Source organism: Colius striatus, chromosome 1 (genome assembly GCF_028858725.1).
Source record: "Colius striatus isolate bColStr4 chromosome 1, bColStr4.1.hap1, whole genome shotgun sequence".
Classification (NCBI taxonomy): Eukaryota; Metazoa; Chordata; class Aves; order Coliiformes; family Coliidae; genus Colius; species Colius striatus.
The window spans coordinates 172,054,993-172,073,610 of record NC_084759.1 but is presented as its reverse complement, the minus strand read 5'-3'; the positions used below and the strand labels follow the sequence as shown (position 1 = coordinate 172,073,610).

The 18,618-nt window shown below is 38.6% G+C and overlaps 1 protein-coding gene across 3 annotated transcripts in view; it reads left to right on the top strand.

Annotated features, from left to right (window-relative positions):
• Positions 1-18,618, top strand: part of SRGAP1 (SLIT-ROBO Rho GTPase activating protein 1) — a 148,251-nt gene that overhangs the window by 81,794 nt on the left and 47,839 nt on the right. For all 3 annotated transcript variants that reach the window (XM_062016831.1, XM_062016823.1, XM_062016838.1), the window contains exons 4-6: positions 2,055-2,117; positions 11,445-11,627; positions 12,060-12,188. In XM_062016831.1, coding sequence (XP_061872815.1) covers positions 2,055-2,117; positions 11,445-11,627; positions 12,060-12,188 — 375 coding nt within the window. The remainder of the gene's footprint in view (positions 1-2,054; positions 2,118-11,444; positions 11,628-12,059; positions 12,189-18,618) is intronic.

Here is an 18,618-nt window from a genome sequence, read left to right as displayed (position 1 = left end):
GGCATACTGCTTTGTAGCCAGCATTGCTGTATGTAGGGCTCGAGGTGTCATCAGCTTTAAGATGGTAGTGGCCAACAGTTGAAAGGTATAAATTGCTGGAAGCTGGAGTTCATCTACAGTTTTTTTCCCACGCTCATATGATTTCATCTTCTAGTCTTAATGTCAACCATCTGATTTGTGTGTTTTGTCCTTCTTTCTCCTAAAGTAATTTAGAAAACAGACCACTCATATTCAGCAGTATAGAAGGGGAGCTATCCAAGGGAAAACAGGTGGCCTCCACTTCTTGGAGCTTTGAGGGGATGTGTAAGCTGTGTCAGAGCTGCATTGATGACTTTTAAAGGCAGGTGCCAATGTAAAGCAGTGAAAAGCAATTCAGAATTTTTGCTAAAGCTTTGTGCTGTGTCTCCCTACAGCAGTTTGCAAATCTGCAATCCTTTTCCAATTCTTTACAAGCACTCTGTGTACTATTCAGCATATGATTATTTTTTTTTTTTGTCCTTAAGATTAGATGAAAATAACCTGATATTTGCAAGGAAATGAAAGTAGTAAGCCTCATGTTCTAGATACTTCAGTAGCAGAGCATACTTTATGAAAAATATCAGTCTTTGAAAAGTATAAGCAATAAAGAAAGTTTCACAGCACTTCTGTGTAACTTGGCTTCAGTGAATGTCTCACTGTGGCTTAGCTACCACAACTAATGCCCTTGGGAATACAAGAATTTCACGGAATTGGTTTTTAATTTATATATTCTAGCTTCTTGTCAGTTAAAAATCATCTTGCATGGAAGGATTGGAGTGAATACTGTGAAGTGATATGGTAGGTTTTTGAAAGTACTGTCCAGAATTAGGAGTATGACAGCAGGAGGAGGAGAAAAAAGTCAAAATTTTCTGTTGCAGCTACTGTATGTGTGTGTTTCATCCTCCTGGAAGACACAGTGGGTGGGATGTGTGGCGTTCTTGCTCCTCGTATGTGGGCGTTGCACTGGAAACTCTCATTCAGAAACCATTATTCCTGCAGGTGTTTTAGTGATGGCCAAGTATGTGTTAGCAGCTTTGGAGATGAATTATCCCTGAGGGTTTTCCTTTGGCTTCTACACAAATACAAAGTACTTCTCATAGCTAAGGCCATTATCTATCATGAAGTTGGAGTTTTTAGAAGCTGGGCTAATTATCAATTTATTCACTGAAAAAAGAGCTGACATTTCCAGCATGGATGTTACAATGCTGAGCATTGCAGAAGAAATGTAGCCAGGCCGTTTGCCAAGTCCCGTAGCTCTGTTCTATAGCTGTTTTCCAAAGGCTATGGTACAAATGCCTTCAACTCTTGCACAGTTGCCACAATTTTCATCTGTTTGAACTGCTGTGGATAGCTAACAAAGGAATATATTTGAATGAGACTTCAATTAAACACTCTTATTTTGACATACTTGCTTCCATTATTAACTATTGCAAAGCATTTCTCTTTTTTTTCTGGGTCAGAATGAAAGTAAAGACGCAGTCCAGAAAAGCTAAACAAAGCTGTTTCAGCAGCCCACTCTCTGGAATACTGTGCAGTTGTGTATCTGTTTCAAAGAGGAGCCACAATTACTTTTTGCATAAATATTTGCATAGTTGCATGTGCTGAGAAACAAAGACTATTCTAGATGTAAAACTGAGCAGGATGTCTCCCTAGAATGTCACATTCCACATGGTTTAGGGTTTGCATATATCATAGCATTTATCAAACAGAATACAGTTTGTTCTATTAAAAAGGCTTCTAGCATTCATCCTGAACTTCACCCTTTCTTTTGGCACCTAATTTCCTGATGGCTTCTTGGGAAAAATCTCTCAAATTACTTCTGAGTTTCCTTTTAGAAGTCTTCTGTCCAGATGTCATCTGTCTACCTCTGCTTGCCTGAATCATGATTTTTCATGTACTGAATTCCATCAGAACTGTGTCTTTGCAAGCAATATTGCATTTGCTATCTAGGATGAGCAATGAGTACAAATGCCAAGAAGCAAATATATGCTGTAGGTTTTGCATGCCTTTTTCTAATGATTTGTTTTTAATTACAGAGCAAAGAGATTGCGTTTCAGCTTCATGAAGACTTAATGAAAGTTCTTAATGAGCTTTACACAGTAAGTACAGTTACTTACTTAGCTTATCTTACACAAATTCCATATTGGGCTGCTTCTGTAAGCTTTCAGTAGCCTTTTATCTAGCAAGTTTTATCCCCCCAGTGGAGATGCTTATTTTTGTCTTTTTACACAAGTCTAAACTATCTGTTTTGAAAAGACTACTCACTTGTTTACAATACATATGCTAATGTTTTCAGGATTGCTCTTTCAACCCTTTTTTCCCCCCAGACTATGCTAAACCAGTTTATTATAAGTTTTGCTGATTATTAATGAGACACTTTTACACAGAGTTTACCAGAGAAAAGCCTCTTCCTTTTCTGCCTTGTTTTTGTCCATACTGCCATCTGCTTGGTTTGACCCACGGACAACACTCAGTAAAAATTAGTAAATGTTACTGTCTCCTCTCCCTGTCTGGGATAAGGAAATAATGAAAAGAAAAATAAAAAAATGTAGACTTGTGTAGGCTGTCCATACTCTTCAGAGAGGTCAAGGGAAAAAAGACAGACTAGGCATTCTGGCCAGCTGCTGATAACCTGTTAGAAAATCTAGAAAAAGGTAAGTCTGAACTTCTTTTCCTCTTTGAAATTCATCTACACAACTTGTTACTAGAGGACGAGATCTTGTCTACCTAAAAAACATGTCTGAAACTATTTTTGAGGGGATATGTTCTGAGAAATAACAAAAAAAGAATGACACTTTGTTTTAAACATAGCTATACAGGAACTGGTGACATCCACCTCTTAACAAAAGTGTGTTGTTTCCTAATAATTGAGGAAGTTGTACATCTAAATTCTCCCTTCTATCTGGAAGAGCTGAAACATCTGTGCTCCAGTACCCTGCATAACCGCCTTTTGACTGCTCCCTTCCCAGTCTTCAAGATTTGGGGGACCAGAAAAAAAAAACCCCATAATATATATATCAAGAAACAACTCGTGATTCTAAAGGAAGTTTAGGTAGATATCAGAGACCAGGGAAGAGATCAGGTAAACATTTCTTTTGTGAATGTTGTCTGTTTTTCTTTTGGCATAGGTAAAATTGTGTACCCATCAATGGGTGAGTTGAAGAACATTCAACCTTCATGTCAAAAAGAATATCCAAAGGAATTTAGGTCTATCTCACTGTCCTGGGTTTCTTTTGGATTGCAGTTATGGACACACATTCCTAAAACTTACATAAACCACCTTCTTTTTTTCTTTGAAATGACCACTGAGTTTGTAGGGTGCAATACTGCAAAACCTTGTTGGCTCAGGCCTGTAGTTGATGAAATGTGCTGGGATCAGCTCCTGCAAAGCAGCGATAGCCACAGGCAATTCACACAGCTGCAGGGTATCAGCCGCCGCAGGAGTCTGGAGCCTTTGCACAAGAGGGGATTCAGCCCTGAGTAACCCCTGGAGATCTGTCTGGTTTCAATTACACTGTTGCATAATTCCAGCGCCCAGTGAGGTGCTGGATGAGTGCCCTGCTCCCAGGGTAGGAAAACAGTCCAGCATGTGCTCAAATGCTTTGGTGAATCACTCGTGAAAATCTCTGGAACTGGATTTTGGCATTTTCACTGTTTCTTTACACTAGTGCTGTATCTTCCTACTGATGGCTACAGCTTTATTCAGATATTAACCTCCACATACGGATTCTGGTGAATGCTCATTGCTTTCATAGAATTTAAGATTGTTGTAAATAGGAACTTTTTTGAAGTTAGCAGAATTAGGTTACCACTGCAGTATGGTTTCTTGGGATGGAGTTTACTTCACCTAATTTTCAGGCTTGCCATCTAGGTTCCAGTTATAGTCACTGAAAATCTAATAAGGGGAGATCGGACCTCTCTGTCTGATCAGATGCAAGCATCTGCTGCAGCTGAAATGATCTACACCATTAACTCCGTTGTCCAGCTTTTCACTGATTGCAAGGGCATTGGTCAGCTGTAGATGCCCTGTTTAGCCAAATACAACCCATGCTTAGTAAAGTGACGATATGGAATAACGTGAGTTCTACTGGTTGCATCTTTAGAACAGTGATCAGCACATCTGTAATACACGTGCTTGTGTACATAAAGGTGGAAAGCTATCTAGACACATGGAAAATTCATACATAGGTTTTTAATTTAGTATGACATTTCATGTTTACAGAATAAGATCACAGTGATCTTAGTAAAACATGTATCTACAGTTCTAAAATCCAAGAGGTACGTTTCTCAGTCAGTTGCAAAAAGGAGAAGTCATCTTCCTGTTTTTGCCCTATGATTTATGGAAAGGAAAAAAATACTCAGTCTTACTATTGTGAGGTAAATTTTTTTGTCAAAAAGAAAGCAAATTAATTTCAAGTCAGTGAATAATACACTAATATTGAAGTCTTTCCCTGTTATCCATTCTGGAGTGTTTAAAAGGACTGTTACTTTCACGAAGTTTAACTGTTAAACTGTGAAGCCGTATGGAGTTTGAATACCCATAAAGCCTTTGAGTAAGGGGAAGGTATCAGAGCTTTTAGTGAAACAAGGGTATGTATGCAGAAGTGTTTAATAATCTATTTACTTCTTATCATCATTACTTATAAGAAAAATTTGTACATTAGGGTCACTCTCCAGAAATAAAAAACAAACAGTTGTGCAAGAAAGTGTGTTGAAAACTGCTTCCAGACTTTTTGAGCACTGGATATCTCAAACCCAGTTCCTCTAGAATGATCCAGAATAAATGGGGTGTTTAAAGGAATGGCTACTGATTTGGTCCAAATATTTTTAATAGATGAGTTCTAAGACAGCCTAGTAAGTACCAGAATAACATCTGACTTTTCTTCAGATGACAACACTGTATGAGGTGTCCTAGTCTTCTGTGTCATAGAAGATACCAGAACAAACACTGACTTTGGGACTCATCTCTGCAATCTAGTCTTGCACTTCTGCCTCAGGAAATCCTTTTTAACCTATTCATAGAGCCAGAGCTAAAACCTGGTGTAGTTAGGAAGGTATGTCCATTGGTTTTGAAGTGTTTTTAGATCAAACAAGTTAATAAACAGTGCCAAAGATTTTGCAAAGAAGAAACTGTTCTAAGAGAAGAAAATAATCAGTCATTGAGGAATTGAAGAGACATGCCACCTTCCACAAAAGGTGTATTATGAAGATTTTCAATTAAACTTTCTGCTCAAAGGTATTTCTTTAACTTGTGAAATTTTGAACCTTAGTCTTTTAAGAGAGGGTAGAAAGCATTTTGGTTGTCTATTTGATGTGGAAAAGCTCAAAACTGCAATGAAATGACAAAAAATATCAGACACTTTGGAGGATTAAATACCTACTGTTATTTAAAAATGCATACTATTAAGAGACCTTTATCCTTGCTTACATCTTTTGTAATTAATTTCCCATTTTCATTGCTAGGAATTAAAATGGAAATAAGAAATTTTACAATAGATCTTTATTTACTCCCTGGGAGCAGCTTAGCTTGTGTTGACTTTGCCTTGTGCCATCCTCATTAGAATTTCAAATCATGTACAGGATGATTGAAAAAATAAGAACAGAAGCAGGTGAATCGAAACTTCAGAAGGTGTTCTAAGAGCCTATGGACAAAGCAGACTTATTTTACTGGAATAACCAGAATTTTGTAAGGGAAACTTTACTTTTTCATTTTTCATCCCTTTTCAGTAGAGAAGGTTTTCTTACATGTTATGTTACATATTCATATGCTTTCTACAATGCACACAGGAATAGTGACTATGCATTTCAAGACTATATTTTCAGTTCTTAGTATTTTATGCACTGCTTCTCCAATTATGAGTCCAAACCAGTTTAATAGCTAAGCTTCACTCTGTATCTTTGAAAATTCAGTAAATTATTAGTGGCAGGTACTTTAAATTATGCAGGATTTTTCCATGTCTGTGCCAGCCAGTCAGTCTTTTCAGGTCCGTAGCATCTACGCTGCTGCATTTCTCTCCTACTCCTCTCCCTGTTACACTTTAAGCCAATATAGACTAGTAATTAGTCCCATGTTTTACCTACCTACGGAGAAAAGCTGTTGAAACTGGAGCAAGGTGTACCTTTTGAGCCAGTGGGGATGGGGGAGGAGGAGCCCAGTTAGTTTGGTGGAGTCACAAAGGGGAGGTTATTTCCTGACAATGACAGGGAAAAATGCTGGTTAAACTGAATACTACAGGAGACTTGGGTTGTGAACTGAGAGATTTAAAAACCTTTTTACATGTTGATTCAAAGAAGTGACAGATTATTGATTTTACAATAAGTCGTCTTTGGAACAGGGAGAGCTCCCCAGTCAAGTTCTTCTATTTCTCTGGAAAGCTAAAACACCTTGTACTGTCAGATCAAATACTGGAATATGACAGTAAATACTGGGTGATTTAGAGTGGTAGGAAACAGAAGGTAGGCAGTCTTCTCTTGCAATGAAGAGAGGGCTCTACTGGATTTATTAGGGGGTGAGGGCATATGCGTAAATGACCTCTAAAGGAGTCAGAGGGGAGTGAGCGAAGTGACAAGTTTGCTAAAAATACAGAGCTGTTCTGGCAATAAGGATGAATGGTGGAGAAAAGTGGTGCACATCATAAAAATCTTCACGTCTTCCACTTGGTTTTCCAAATTACTTCTACTGGCATCACACTTTTCACAAGCAATACAAATTTAAGGCTTTCAGAGAAATGAAAAAGTAGGGACAATCCAAAGCAAACAACTTAATATTAGGTAAGATAGGGCTGCTGTGCCACTTGCATTTTCCATTGCTTTATCTTACTCTTTAAAAATCTTGGCTGTTTAATTTCTCAAGGTTGTTGCTGCCAGATTTTCTTTTTTCTTTGCTGAAATAACACAGAATCTGGATTCTCTATAGAGAAGTTAAATCAAATTTACTGTAACACACCAGAGATCTGAGAAGGTGAAATCATTAATTCTGTATTGGTAGTAATATATCAGTGACAATTCCTGGAACCGCATCTGAGGATGCTGAAAACAGCTAATACTACTGAGCCTACTTAACTGATAGAGACCACTAATGTAGTAAAATTGACATAAGATTTTGCTTATTTCTTGGGGAAAGTACTAGCTAACCTGATTTAGTGAGTCCCTTGCAGCTCCGCCTTCTGATAAAAACTCACGACTTAGCAGAGGCAATTCTGAAACAGTTCAAGCACTGTAATTGCAACGGGGATGAACTACTGTTCCATTAAGTGCCTGTTTCCTAAGAAACACTAGGAAAAAAAGCTTTTTAATCGTGCAGCTTCATTATAAAAATAAAGCACACAGTAAGACATGGTAATTCCCATATATTTTAACTTTGTAGCATTCAGTCTTACTCCACTGGGTTCAGAAAGTTTCTTGAGAAGAAGTAAGCATGTAGAAAAGGAAAGCCACCGCCTTGCTACAGGGACATGCCTCTCCTGTAGCCCACTGAAGTACAGCACTAATTACTGTCTTCTTGATGGGTTTGCCCAGATAGCTGTTGTGGGTTTCAATAAAATAATTCTCTAAGGCTTTACTATAATGCGTCCTTCTCAGTGGTAAGTGCTGTCTGCTGCCCTAAGCCTGCTTGCTGAGCTTTTATGAAAGATGCTGAAAATTTGGCACAGAAAATGAGACGTTTGTATCACTAAAGTGAACAGTCTGTCACCTACAAGTGGGAAAGCACATAGTTTGGGTAGCAAAATCTTTTTCATCTGCTTGTAGTCTGACTTAGTTATCTGACAGAAATCTATATTTTCCATCACTAGATCTGCAGAATAAAGCTGCTAAATTAATAGGAGGTAAACTCACCGTTTAATTTTAGAAAGGAACTAGTATGCATTTAGTAAGTCTTGTTTACTACAGCAGAGAAGCACAGCATATGTCACAGGGACAGTTCAGCATCTGCAAAATTATGACCTTGCTCTCTCCTTTCAGTGCATACTTGATGGCTGATCAATAAGCACTTTAGGGACTAATTAAAGTCGGTTCAGTGATAGATACTCTCACAGTATAGTCTATCATTCAACAGTTTGGTGGACATTTGAGAAGTAGTATTGCTTATTTCATCGGGTTATTTGTCGTTTGAGTAACAGCTCTATGGATCTGTTACATAGTCACGGATTGGAGATCTGTGGATCTCAGAACTCTTCATACAGTAAGTCTATTTACAAGAATATTACTGTCCTTTGCAGTATCTAACAGTCTTTTAAAACCTCCAAGGAGAAAAGATGGTATAACGTTAAGGGAGAGAGTCATATATGCAACTTAACATGCAGATTGTAAGCTAATTTGTCGAGGAAGCGTGCACTGGAATACTCTGAAGCCAACTCCCTAGCTTCTTCCCATTTATTTTCTGTATGTATTTGTCTAATGCTTTCACAGTTTTAAGTTTAGCTGCTGCAGTATCAGCTTTTAAAAACCACCATCGAATCGTGAAAAAGGCTGGAGCTGTCAGCCTTCCCCAGAGGCTTGCAAAACAATGATGTCACCAGTGCATGAGATAAGCAATGCTATCAACATAACAAACTGGACAGGAGTCAAATGCATAGGCTGATCACTGCTCTGTACATAGTCTGCATTGATTTCTAAGCCAGCGTGGCTTGGGTGGGAGAGACTCTGACTGTCATCCAGCTCTATGAATGCTACCAGAGAGAGGGCTTCTTTTTCCATTTTAGTTATCTTGGGAATCATTTACCCAAAGCTTGTGCAGACTTTCTTGCAAGAACATGGATTTCAAGTAGTCGTCTTGGTTACTTGTAGACACTGTGAGCTCTATAGTAGTTCTCACACAAAACTTGACTTCCAGTCTATGTAACAAGACACACTGGATCTGGTAGCATGTGCTGTTAGTGGGCAGTGAGAGGAAGAAATACTCTTCAGTGATGTGCAGTCATTGGAGTCGGCATGGAGACATCTGAGCCTCTTGGTGAGAGCTGGTAGTGATGCACTTGTACTCCTTCACTCAACAAGCAGGCAAGCCGAAATGTCACAGCCACTGCAGAAGGACATTTATGCCTAGTCTGCTGTGCTACATGGCACTCAGGAAAAAAAATGTAGAACTTCAGTGCTTACTCCTTTGCTTCTGGCAAACAGAACAAATTCTTACTTCACCACTTCAGTCATGCTTTGAGATGTGCTGTCAGGAAACTCCGAGATATTAATATTGTGCTCTCTGGAGGCAGAAAAACAGAGACAGTACAAAAGAAAATAATTTTTCTAGGTGGTAAGTCACATGGCTTAGCCTTGTCCTATCACCTAAAAAGTCTCTGGAGCTGGCACAGGACACAAGTTAAAAAATAAAAGCAAACACTTGTAGCCTTATTTAAAGAAGTACTCAGAAGTTTAATAAAAAGGCTGGAAGAGAAGGACAAAACCTAGTTTTTCATTTCCTTTTCCCATCATTTTTAATAGAGCCGTATCACTTTCTGTGGTATGAAATGCGTATTTCTTCTCTTTGCTGTCATTCTTTTATTTCTGTGTGGCTGTATGTGGTAGACTCTCTGGACACAGATTACTGACAACTTCAGGAATGCCTTTGTAATGGTGCAGGACATAGGTGGTGGACCATGCTGTGCAGGTCTGGGCTCTACAGACTCACCTTTGCCTCCCAGCCCAGCTGCATTCGCATTTGGGTGTTTGCCTTATCCATGCAGAATGGGAGGCGCTGTACAGCTGCTCTTCCCAGAGGGTGCAGGTAGCTCAGGCAGGGAGCTGTGCACTTTGGTCAAGCCTTGTAGCACAACTGTGCTATAAAATAGCAGCAGCAGCAATAACACTAATCCCTGCTCTGGACAGTTTGGGTTATTTCAGCAGAGAGCTGCAAACATATGTTTCTAAAACTGGAAACAAGGCCAATCTTTTTGATGGGTGTCTCTGTTTTACCTTACTACAGAAGATTAGTGAAGAGCAACTTGTTTCATTTTTAGTATCAATACTCTTGAAGTTGTATCAACAGCATGGCATCAGAATTAAGTAGTAGCACCCACAGTTGTGATGTATAACGTGCATATTATACATGCTTGTGCAAGATTGCAACTCTATAAAAGCATAATTCCTTCTGTTACATAAGGCTTTAAATATGCATCAGTTCTACCATCACCCAACATGGCATGCAGTTGATTTGTGACCATCCACACTAAGCCGTGCTGCAGTGAATTTCCTCTGTTCTAGCTTTAGTGTCCTCAGTGTTAGCACTCTATAGATGCTCCTTAGGCTGGCATAACTACTCAGTTACAAAAAGTATTCCTTTCTCTAGAGGATATCTCAAGGCAGCTCCCCAGACTAGGCTGTCTCCTGCATGGGTCACACAAAGCAGTGCTGAAGGAGGATCAGCCCTGGCAGTGTCCTATGAAGGAGATGTGAATGGCTCCCATGGCCTCAGCTCAAAGATAACATCTGCTGGCAAGGGCTCTGGCACCCTGTGAAGAAGAGAGGAGGCCGCAGGCCACCCGAGGATGCCTTTTGGCTTTGTTTCTGCTTTAAACTGAACTAAACCAAAAAAAAAGAAACAAAAACAGCAACTAAAAAAAAAATGTCTGGGGAATATAGAAAGAGGCTTTCTTTACTGGAGGTGGGCAGAGGCAGCCCTCCCCAGCAGAGGTGGGTGGTTTGTGGTTGCTTGCTGCCCGCTATACAACATTCAAGCTGAGGCTTTTCTTTCACAAAGAGGAAAGAAAGGACTAGGCTGAACCAGTCTCTCTTTTTGTGGTCTGTGCAAGCACGTATTTGCAGGCTGGGAGCCTAAGCTCTCTTGGCTGCAGAGTGAGTGTGTCTGTGGAGGGAAGATAATGGTATTAACTGGGGGGCTGTGGGAAGGCACATTGACAACTTAGTTATCAGGTAGCTCTTTCTCCAGCTCTTGTCTGGTTTTACATTTCACCCAATCTGCTGGACACACAATTGGTTGCCACTTCTTTCCAGGCTATGGACAGCCATCCAGCTGGCAGGGAAGTGCTTCTGGAGCAAAGCTTCCCATTACCTCTGCTTCCTTCCCCTTTCCTGAGTGCTGAAGGGGTCCTCCTGCTTTCAAACACTCGGTGTCCACAGCCAAGCTGTTAACTTAGCCCTGTAAAAGTCAGCTAGATAGGGCACTGATATAGATTTAGCTTTATTGCTCATTATTTCAGAGTTTTATTCAAAGACGAAAATCTTGACATTTAATGTGAAGAATTTTGCTTTTTCCTTTCACGGCAAACAAAAAATGATCCTTATTGGAATACTATTAAATAAATCAGAAAAGAAAAATGCAACCCGAAGTCCTCAGTCTCTATTGGCAAAGAAACTTGTGCAAGGCCTGTGTTTATAAGAAAACGTTTTACTGAAAGACCCCATGGTTCTTTTGTACATGTCTTGGTATTTTCATTTTCTCCTCACTCTCCTTTGACTCTTGTCTTTTGTAGGTCATGAAAACATACCACATGTATCATGCAGAGAGCATCAGTGCAGAAAGCAAACTGAAGGAGGCAGAGAAGCAAGAAGAAAAACAGATTGGGAGGTCAGGAGACCCCGTTTTTCATATTCGACTAGAAGAAAGGCACCAGAGACGGAGCTCTGTGAAAAAGATTGAAAAAATGAAGGAAAAGGTAAACAGTCCTTTTATTTACCTTCATTTGAAGTAAATTCAGTGCATTTCTGACATTCTTTAGCATGATATTAGACAGAGAATTCCATCTGGGAAATAAAATTAAACAAGATACATGTAATAAACTAGGAGTTGGGTTATAGATAGCTTGACTTAATTGCAGTTCAGAGAGGGGAACAGTTTATTCCCAGTATAATTCTTACTGTATGGTTTGATGCATTTGAAACAAAATAGTATGTTTTCACTTTGTATTACCTTTATTATCTGTATTACAAGCTGGCAGTTAAGATTCTCGTTAGTAGAAATCTTGTTAATAGAAGACCTGTAGGTCTTGTTAAGGTCTTGTTAATAGGAATGTGTGCTTGAATTGTTACAGGTTTTGCTACATACCACAAATGAATTCAAATACATTAATATATCATCTCTTCCCTAGCGTCAAGCAAAGTATTCTGAAAACAAGCTGAAATCTATTAAGGCCCGTAATGAATACCTGCTCACCCTTGAAGCAACCAATGCATCTGTTTTCAAGTATTATATTCACGACCTTTCGGATTTAATTGACGTAAGTATTGGCACATTTGGTTTCATGTTTTTTACACTCAGAAATAGCACCTTTTTTTTCCCTCATTGTCAAAGGGAATACATTAGTCATATGGGTTGCCTACAAGATGCATATCATTTATAATACTGTATGGTATAATCAGCAGATTTTCCCTTAGGCTTTATAATTCACAAAATAAAGTGCCAATAACATACTGAACCCATTCCTTTAAAATTAGAACATTATGTTTTCCCCCCATGTGGCAAGAGAAAATATGACTGGAATAATTCAAAAAAGGTAGATGTTTCCATTTGTACTATAAAGAGATTTCTGGAGTACAAATATTTTTTTAGAAGATACGCTTTTTAAGTGGGCATCTGATATTGGTATTTAACTAAAATGAAGGCATTTCCTCTGTGTCTTCAGAATCATTTAGTTTTGTTCATTTAGTCATTGAATCAAGTTGACAGTGCTTTTTTGTCTTATTTCATGCAGTTTGCAGAACAGACTCAATCAATTGGTACTCTGTACTGTCAACAGAATTGTTACTGATTTTCAGTAAGTTATTCCCTTGAGAACTTCCTGGGAGAATGAGGCTACACACTGATGTTGACTTGTACCAGCCTCTAATCTCCAGAACCTTGTGTTGTTGACATTTTTACACAATACAGATGAGGCATGCCATACTCTGTCATGTCTCACCGTCTTCATAAGCTGTGTATTTGATAGAGAAAATTTGGAGGCAGCAAACACAAGCTCAATAATACCCATTCAGTAGCACTGCAGTGTTCAATAAGTCAGTGGGTACACCCCTGTGGCCCATAAGAAACATGAGATATTTGAATACCATTTCTGCTGCAACAGTAGCATTTGTCTGTGGCTGTAAAAGAACATTCACATACCAGTCATTTCTGGTGGGATGTTCATCACAAAACTAGGCCAGTTATGTTCTGGTTTATAATATGGAATAAATTAATACAGCATTTAACAGGAGATTTCCCGCTTCTATTGTCTGGAGAAACAAAGCTTGATAGAGAAAGGGAAAAACACCTTCTTGAGATGAATAGATTGAAATAGCTGCATATATATGTTTTATTTTATATTTTCTAAATACTGAGAGTCCTTTTTCTTTGTCATTTCAATTCTTTCTAATTCATAAAATCTTGATTTATTTTGTTACAATTGTTTCATTTTCCCTTTCCACTTTTTGTCTCTGTTTTTGTTTCATTTCTTTCTCACTTTCTTTTAAGAGATGACAATGTATCTTTTCCGTGTTTTCAGTATTTCTTGCTGTTTCTATCTCAACATCTTTTTTATTTCCTCCTTGTGGTAGTTTGATCCTGGCTAGATGCCAGCTGTGGAAAATCACTACCATCCCAGACCCACTACACTCCTCACTGTTGAACATTTTCTCTCTTCTGGTTTATTCTGCCGTTCCAGTCTACACCCATGCACCTGCATGTCCTGCTCCACCCACCTGGCCTGCCTGGGCAGTGAAAATATTTACCAGGATCACAATAGACAGATGTTCAGGGCAGAAAACTAAGAACAAGCAGCATACTTGCTAGGATACAACTCAAGTTAGAAGTTGTCCCTACCTGACATGATTTTCCTGAAACCGCTTAAGGGTTGATGGATTTTTAGCCTCTAGTTGGAGTATATCTGATAAATGTGAACTTTATGAGTTCTTCTTGACAGCTGGAAGGAAGGAAGGAAAGATCCCTTTCTCTGTGTTCTCAGCACCCCCGCCTCTTCAGAAGCTGGAAAGATGCTCATTTTGTCTTCTTTCCTGCCTTTTGGGGCTCTCATTCCCTAGTGAATGTTTCCAGTCCATGTTTCTATTCGGTCAAAACTTTCTTAGAGTGGGAAACACACCTGATTCTTACCTGTTTCATCAGCATCCAACAGAGCTTGTCATAGCAGTGAAAGCTGAGGGGAGGAGCCACAGGCCTGGATCTTCACAAAGAATTGCAAGGAAAGGAGAAGTGAAGCTCTCTGTGTATACATATGCAAAGACAACACTCTTTGGAGTTAGTGTATGTAAAGAACCGTGAAGATCAGAGCTTTCCAACACTAGTTTTTAATAGAAAGATACATTCCACAGTGCAGGAGAATCTACTTCGTGTGGCTTTTTTCAAGCCATGGAACAATGTAGACAATAACGTTCCTTTGACAAAATGGCTTGAGAAATTACTCTTCCCTAAGGAATTTCAATGGAAAATCTATCTGCCCTTTGCATCACTGTTTTGTAAGAGTAGGCTTGTAAACATGTGCAACCAGCATTTGCTTCAGAGCCAATTTAATCCGATTGAGCTTGTTTAAATGAAGTGTTTTTCAGACATTTGTATTTAATCAGAATATGCTGTGAAAGCATTGGTATCTAGACAGAGTGTTTACTACTTGACAAAGGAAGTGCTTTTTGTAAATGCAAGGGTCTTGGCAAGATTTTGGGGTTATATCATTGGAATGTGAGATGTGCTTCCCACTGACCATATGTTGCAACAGTCCAGACTATCTCATTCTGCAAATCAATTAATGTAATGATTTGATTCAGAGTTTGCAGAGTAGTGGTGGCAGTTTCATTCTTCGCCCTCACTACTTTGTTCCCATCTGCCTTCCTGCCTTTCCGTGCTTGCCTGAGCTCTCTCTCTGCCTGTACAGAAGGGGATTACTTCTCCTCTGTGTTTGAATTCTAGTTAACATGGAAAGGATTTAGATCTCCCCGAGCTGTTGGTATTGCCTGTAAATGAAACTGAATATTTTCCTACATTACTGAAAAAAATGTCTAATAAAAATAAAATAAATATACCAAGGAATGCAGTGAACTGTTCAATATCTTTTTTTTTTGTAACCAGATTGGGGTGCATTGTGTTGTTTTCTTTTTTTTTTCATAAAACTTTCATAGTTTTATTCATTTGAACTCTACTGCAGCTTCATTTGTGAGGCTCATGTGGAAAATGCTAAATTGGAGTTCTGCAGCTGAACTCAATCTGAACTGTTCTACTCCTTCATTTCATTAAGAAGGCTCAGAGCTTCTGACTTAAAATTATGATGTGTTGTTCATCTTAAGCTCTTGTGATAAAAGCAAAATAAAAATATTGCTGGAGTCTTAGCTGGATGTTTTAATGTATTTAGTGAGCTGAGGGTTGGGACTTGCATGTGCAAAGAAGTAGAGGAATAAACAGAATTTGATATGCACAGTATATTTCTGTCCTCTGCATATTGTGCTAAGGAATTTGAATTTTGGGTTAATATTTCTTCACTGCTGACTATGTGGTAGGATCTAGTTCAAGTGGAGGACATGATTTGTTTTTCTTTATTTATATTATGTAAAAAGTAGCAAAGATTACTTATTAGCTGAATTAAATAAGCTTGATCTAGTATGCAGAAGTTATTCTTTTTAAGATTGTGTGTTTCAGAGGAGCAACACAGTACACACTCCTGCTAATCTGACTGTTAGTACCAACATCTGTCCATATGGCACGTGCTATTTTTCATTTCCTTGAAGATTTCCATGTAATTGAGTTTATTAGATTTATCTGGGTATAAGAGGAAGGTAAGGACCTTTTCTCAGACTGGCCATGCACTCATGATCCGAAGATAGTGATCAAAACTGGCTGCAGTTCTGCTTCTGGAATAAATAAAATATTCATGTGTAGGTCTTTCTTAGAGTGGAGTTACTGAATCTTAATTGCAGTCTGCATGCTTTGGATGGTTTGGAAGTTAGGGAACATTTAGCTATTATGAACTCCATTTATTCTGTAAAGGTTCTTTGTTAATCATTCATAGAACCAAGTTTAAAACTAGGCTAGAGTGTGTGCATCTCACAGTCTTTATTACGTAAGTTCTCATAAATATGATATGTACAGCCAGATCTCTTTACTTTGAACGCTGATGTCTCTGTAACAGGATGATTAGAAAGTGACTTAGTCAGAAGTTAAGGTGGCTTTTTATTAATTTCTCACTCCATTGGCGTTGGAATTCTATTATTATTCCTGAAATGAAATGAAGAGCAGCTTGCGTGTTTGGTTGAAGCTCTGTGCTAAGCACTACAGTTTGTTTTGTTCAAGCCTAAATATACTCTGGGGAGCAATAAAGACAGTAAATGCTCTTGAGATTGCTTCAGATTTAATTCCAAATAAGAATAAAATGCAAATTACAAAATTAATTTTTCACATATATCCCAAATGCATCACTCATTTCCCTCCACTATGTCCAACCAAAAGTCTTTATGAATCCAGAAATGCAATAAAACTCGTAGTCTATGACTTCATTCTCTCATTTCTCATCTTCATGTCTTGCTGCACCGACAGCTTGTCTCTCTAGCCTGTAGATTAAGAGCAAATCTCATTAGCCATCCAGGCTGTAGCCTTGGTGTGCTGATTAGCGAACCTCAAAGATTCATATTTATTTTTGGCTGTAAGTGTGTTTGCTCACTTGAACTTTCCAAATATTTCTAGAAATCCACAGATTTTTCCTGGAAATTGTATAAACACACACGCATGTGTGTGCTTGTTATCTGCATACTTATGTACTTCTTTGAAACACCAGAATGGGTGGTGATTTTTTTTCCAAATGCAGTCAGACAGGATGTGATGAGGGCAACAGTTTAGTGTCAATACCTTATATTTTTAGCCTTAGTAATGAACAAGTACTCAAAGTGCTATCTCTGTTACAGACAACTCTTTGCCTAAATCATCACTGGTACTAGCAGATTAAAACAACACTCTTCTCTCTGAGGAGCCCTGAGTTGATATTGCTAGAGAGCACTTCCCCAATTAAAACTATCTCCAGATTTTGGAGAACATGAACTATAGTCTGACAGGACTAAGAGTTGTGACATCTGAGTGTTTATTTTTGCTTTAAAAAATAGCTTTACTTATATGAATTCTATTTAAATTCCATTCAAAAAGCTAGTGGTGATGGAGCATTAGTTCAGCTTCTGGATTTAGTTCTGGTTTGCTCTACTGGCATTAGCATTGCAAGAAAATGCCTTAGTCTGGCAGAATATTCTGAGGAATTCTTCTTGATTGAGAAGCTGTATTTTTTACCTTGTTCAGTTTTCATCACCTGCAAAAGATGACCATGGTGACAGTTACTGAGTAGATTAAGGGTTAAACAATGAAGTTCTTGGTACTCTCACAGTATAACGGCTGCAATCTTATATTCCAGTTTGCAAAGGAAGCTGCATCAGAAGCCCACACAGCTCTAACTGGAAATCAATAAGCTTTCTATTAATACTTGGATAAATCCTCTAGAGACAAAATTCATGCTCTAGATGCCAGTAGTTTTATAATACGAGGATAGTTGGCTATGCTAAACCTGACATTGCCCTCTATTTCTCATTTCCTCTCAGTTTAATCTTCCACAAGGTCTCTCTCAAACTAACGGAGACGAAATAAAACAGCTGTCCTGATCCACTTTCTTATCAGCACTTTTAGTCTGTCTTTTTCATCCAGGATACTGAATTAAATATGAGATCTGATTTGACACAGAACAAGAGAGAAACACCAAGAAACTTTTCCTTTTAGAAACAACATTTCTTAGGTCTTTGAAATATGGATGTGTTTTAGTGTAAAAATTGAGTTCTGTTTTAATAAGTGTAACACAGATTTCCATTCTATACATGCAAAAAAGAGATGTTAACCTTTGTGTATTTGATTGAACATGACATCTTTTTTCTGTTTTCTTTAAATGGTTCAGCAACTCATTTTTTGAGAGCCACTGTCTCATCTGCTGTAACTGCCTGCAGCACTCACTAAGTCTGAAAGCTTAGTGTTTCTGGAAGTTTTGTTGCAAATGAAACAGGTCTCTGTTGTCAGATTTCACTAGCACACCGAAGGCAAGGTGTGAGGAGTTTCTTTCTCTTCTACACACAGGTTTAGGTATGGTAAATAGTTTGAAAATTCTTCCCCACAAAGTGTGTACCTCTGTATGTATGTCTGTCTGTCTTTCCTTTTTTCAAATAAGAGGAAAGGGAGTGTGATCCCATGAGTCTTTAAGGGTTTGTAATAGCTGTGAGGGACAAATGCATGTAAATATAGTCTGCAGTGGACTGAACTCAGACTCCTTTATCCACCTCCATTGCTTAACTTGTGAGTCCTGCAAGGAAGGATGATTTTTAAACAGCAGGTGAGCACCCAGAACAGGTGTCTGAGGGCTGAGGGATGCCCTAAAGCAGCATGCTTCCTGACTGCCCTTGCCAGGCGTTGGCCTCTGACTGGAGCAAATCTCTCCCGTTTGAATAAAGAACACTGCTTTGTGTGCAACTATTAGCACACATCATTATTGGGGTAGTGGAGAGCTTTGAGGTACATCTGCCATTACCTGGAAGCTCACTGAGCAGAAGCTGAGGATATTGTTTACTCTGTAATATGGTGAAAAATTAAGGAAACAAGCACTTGATATGTTACTCGTGACATTTAAAAAATATATCCAGCTGTTCCTCTAA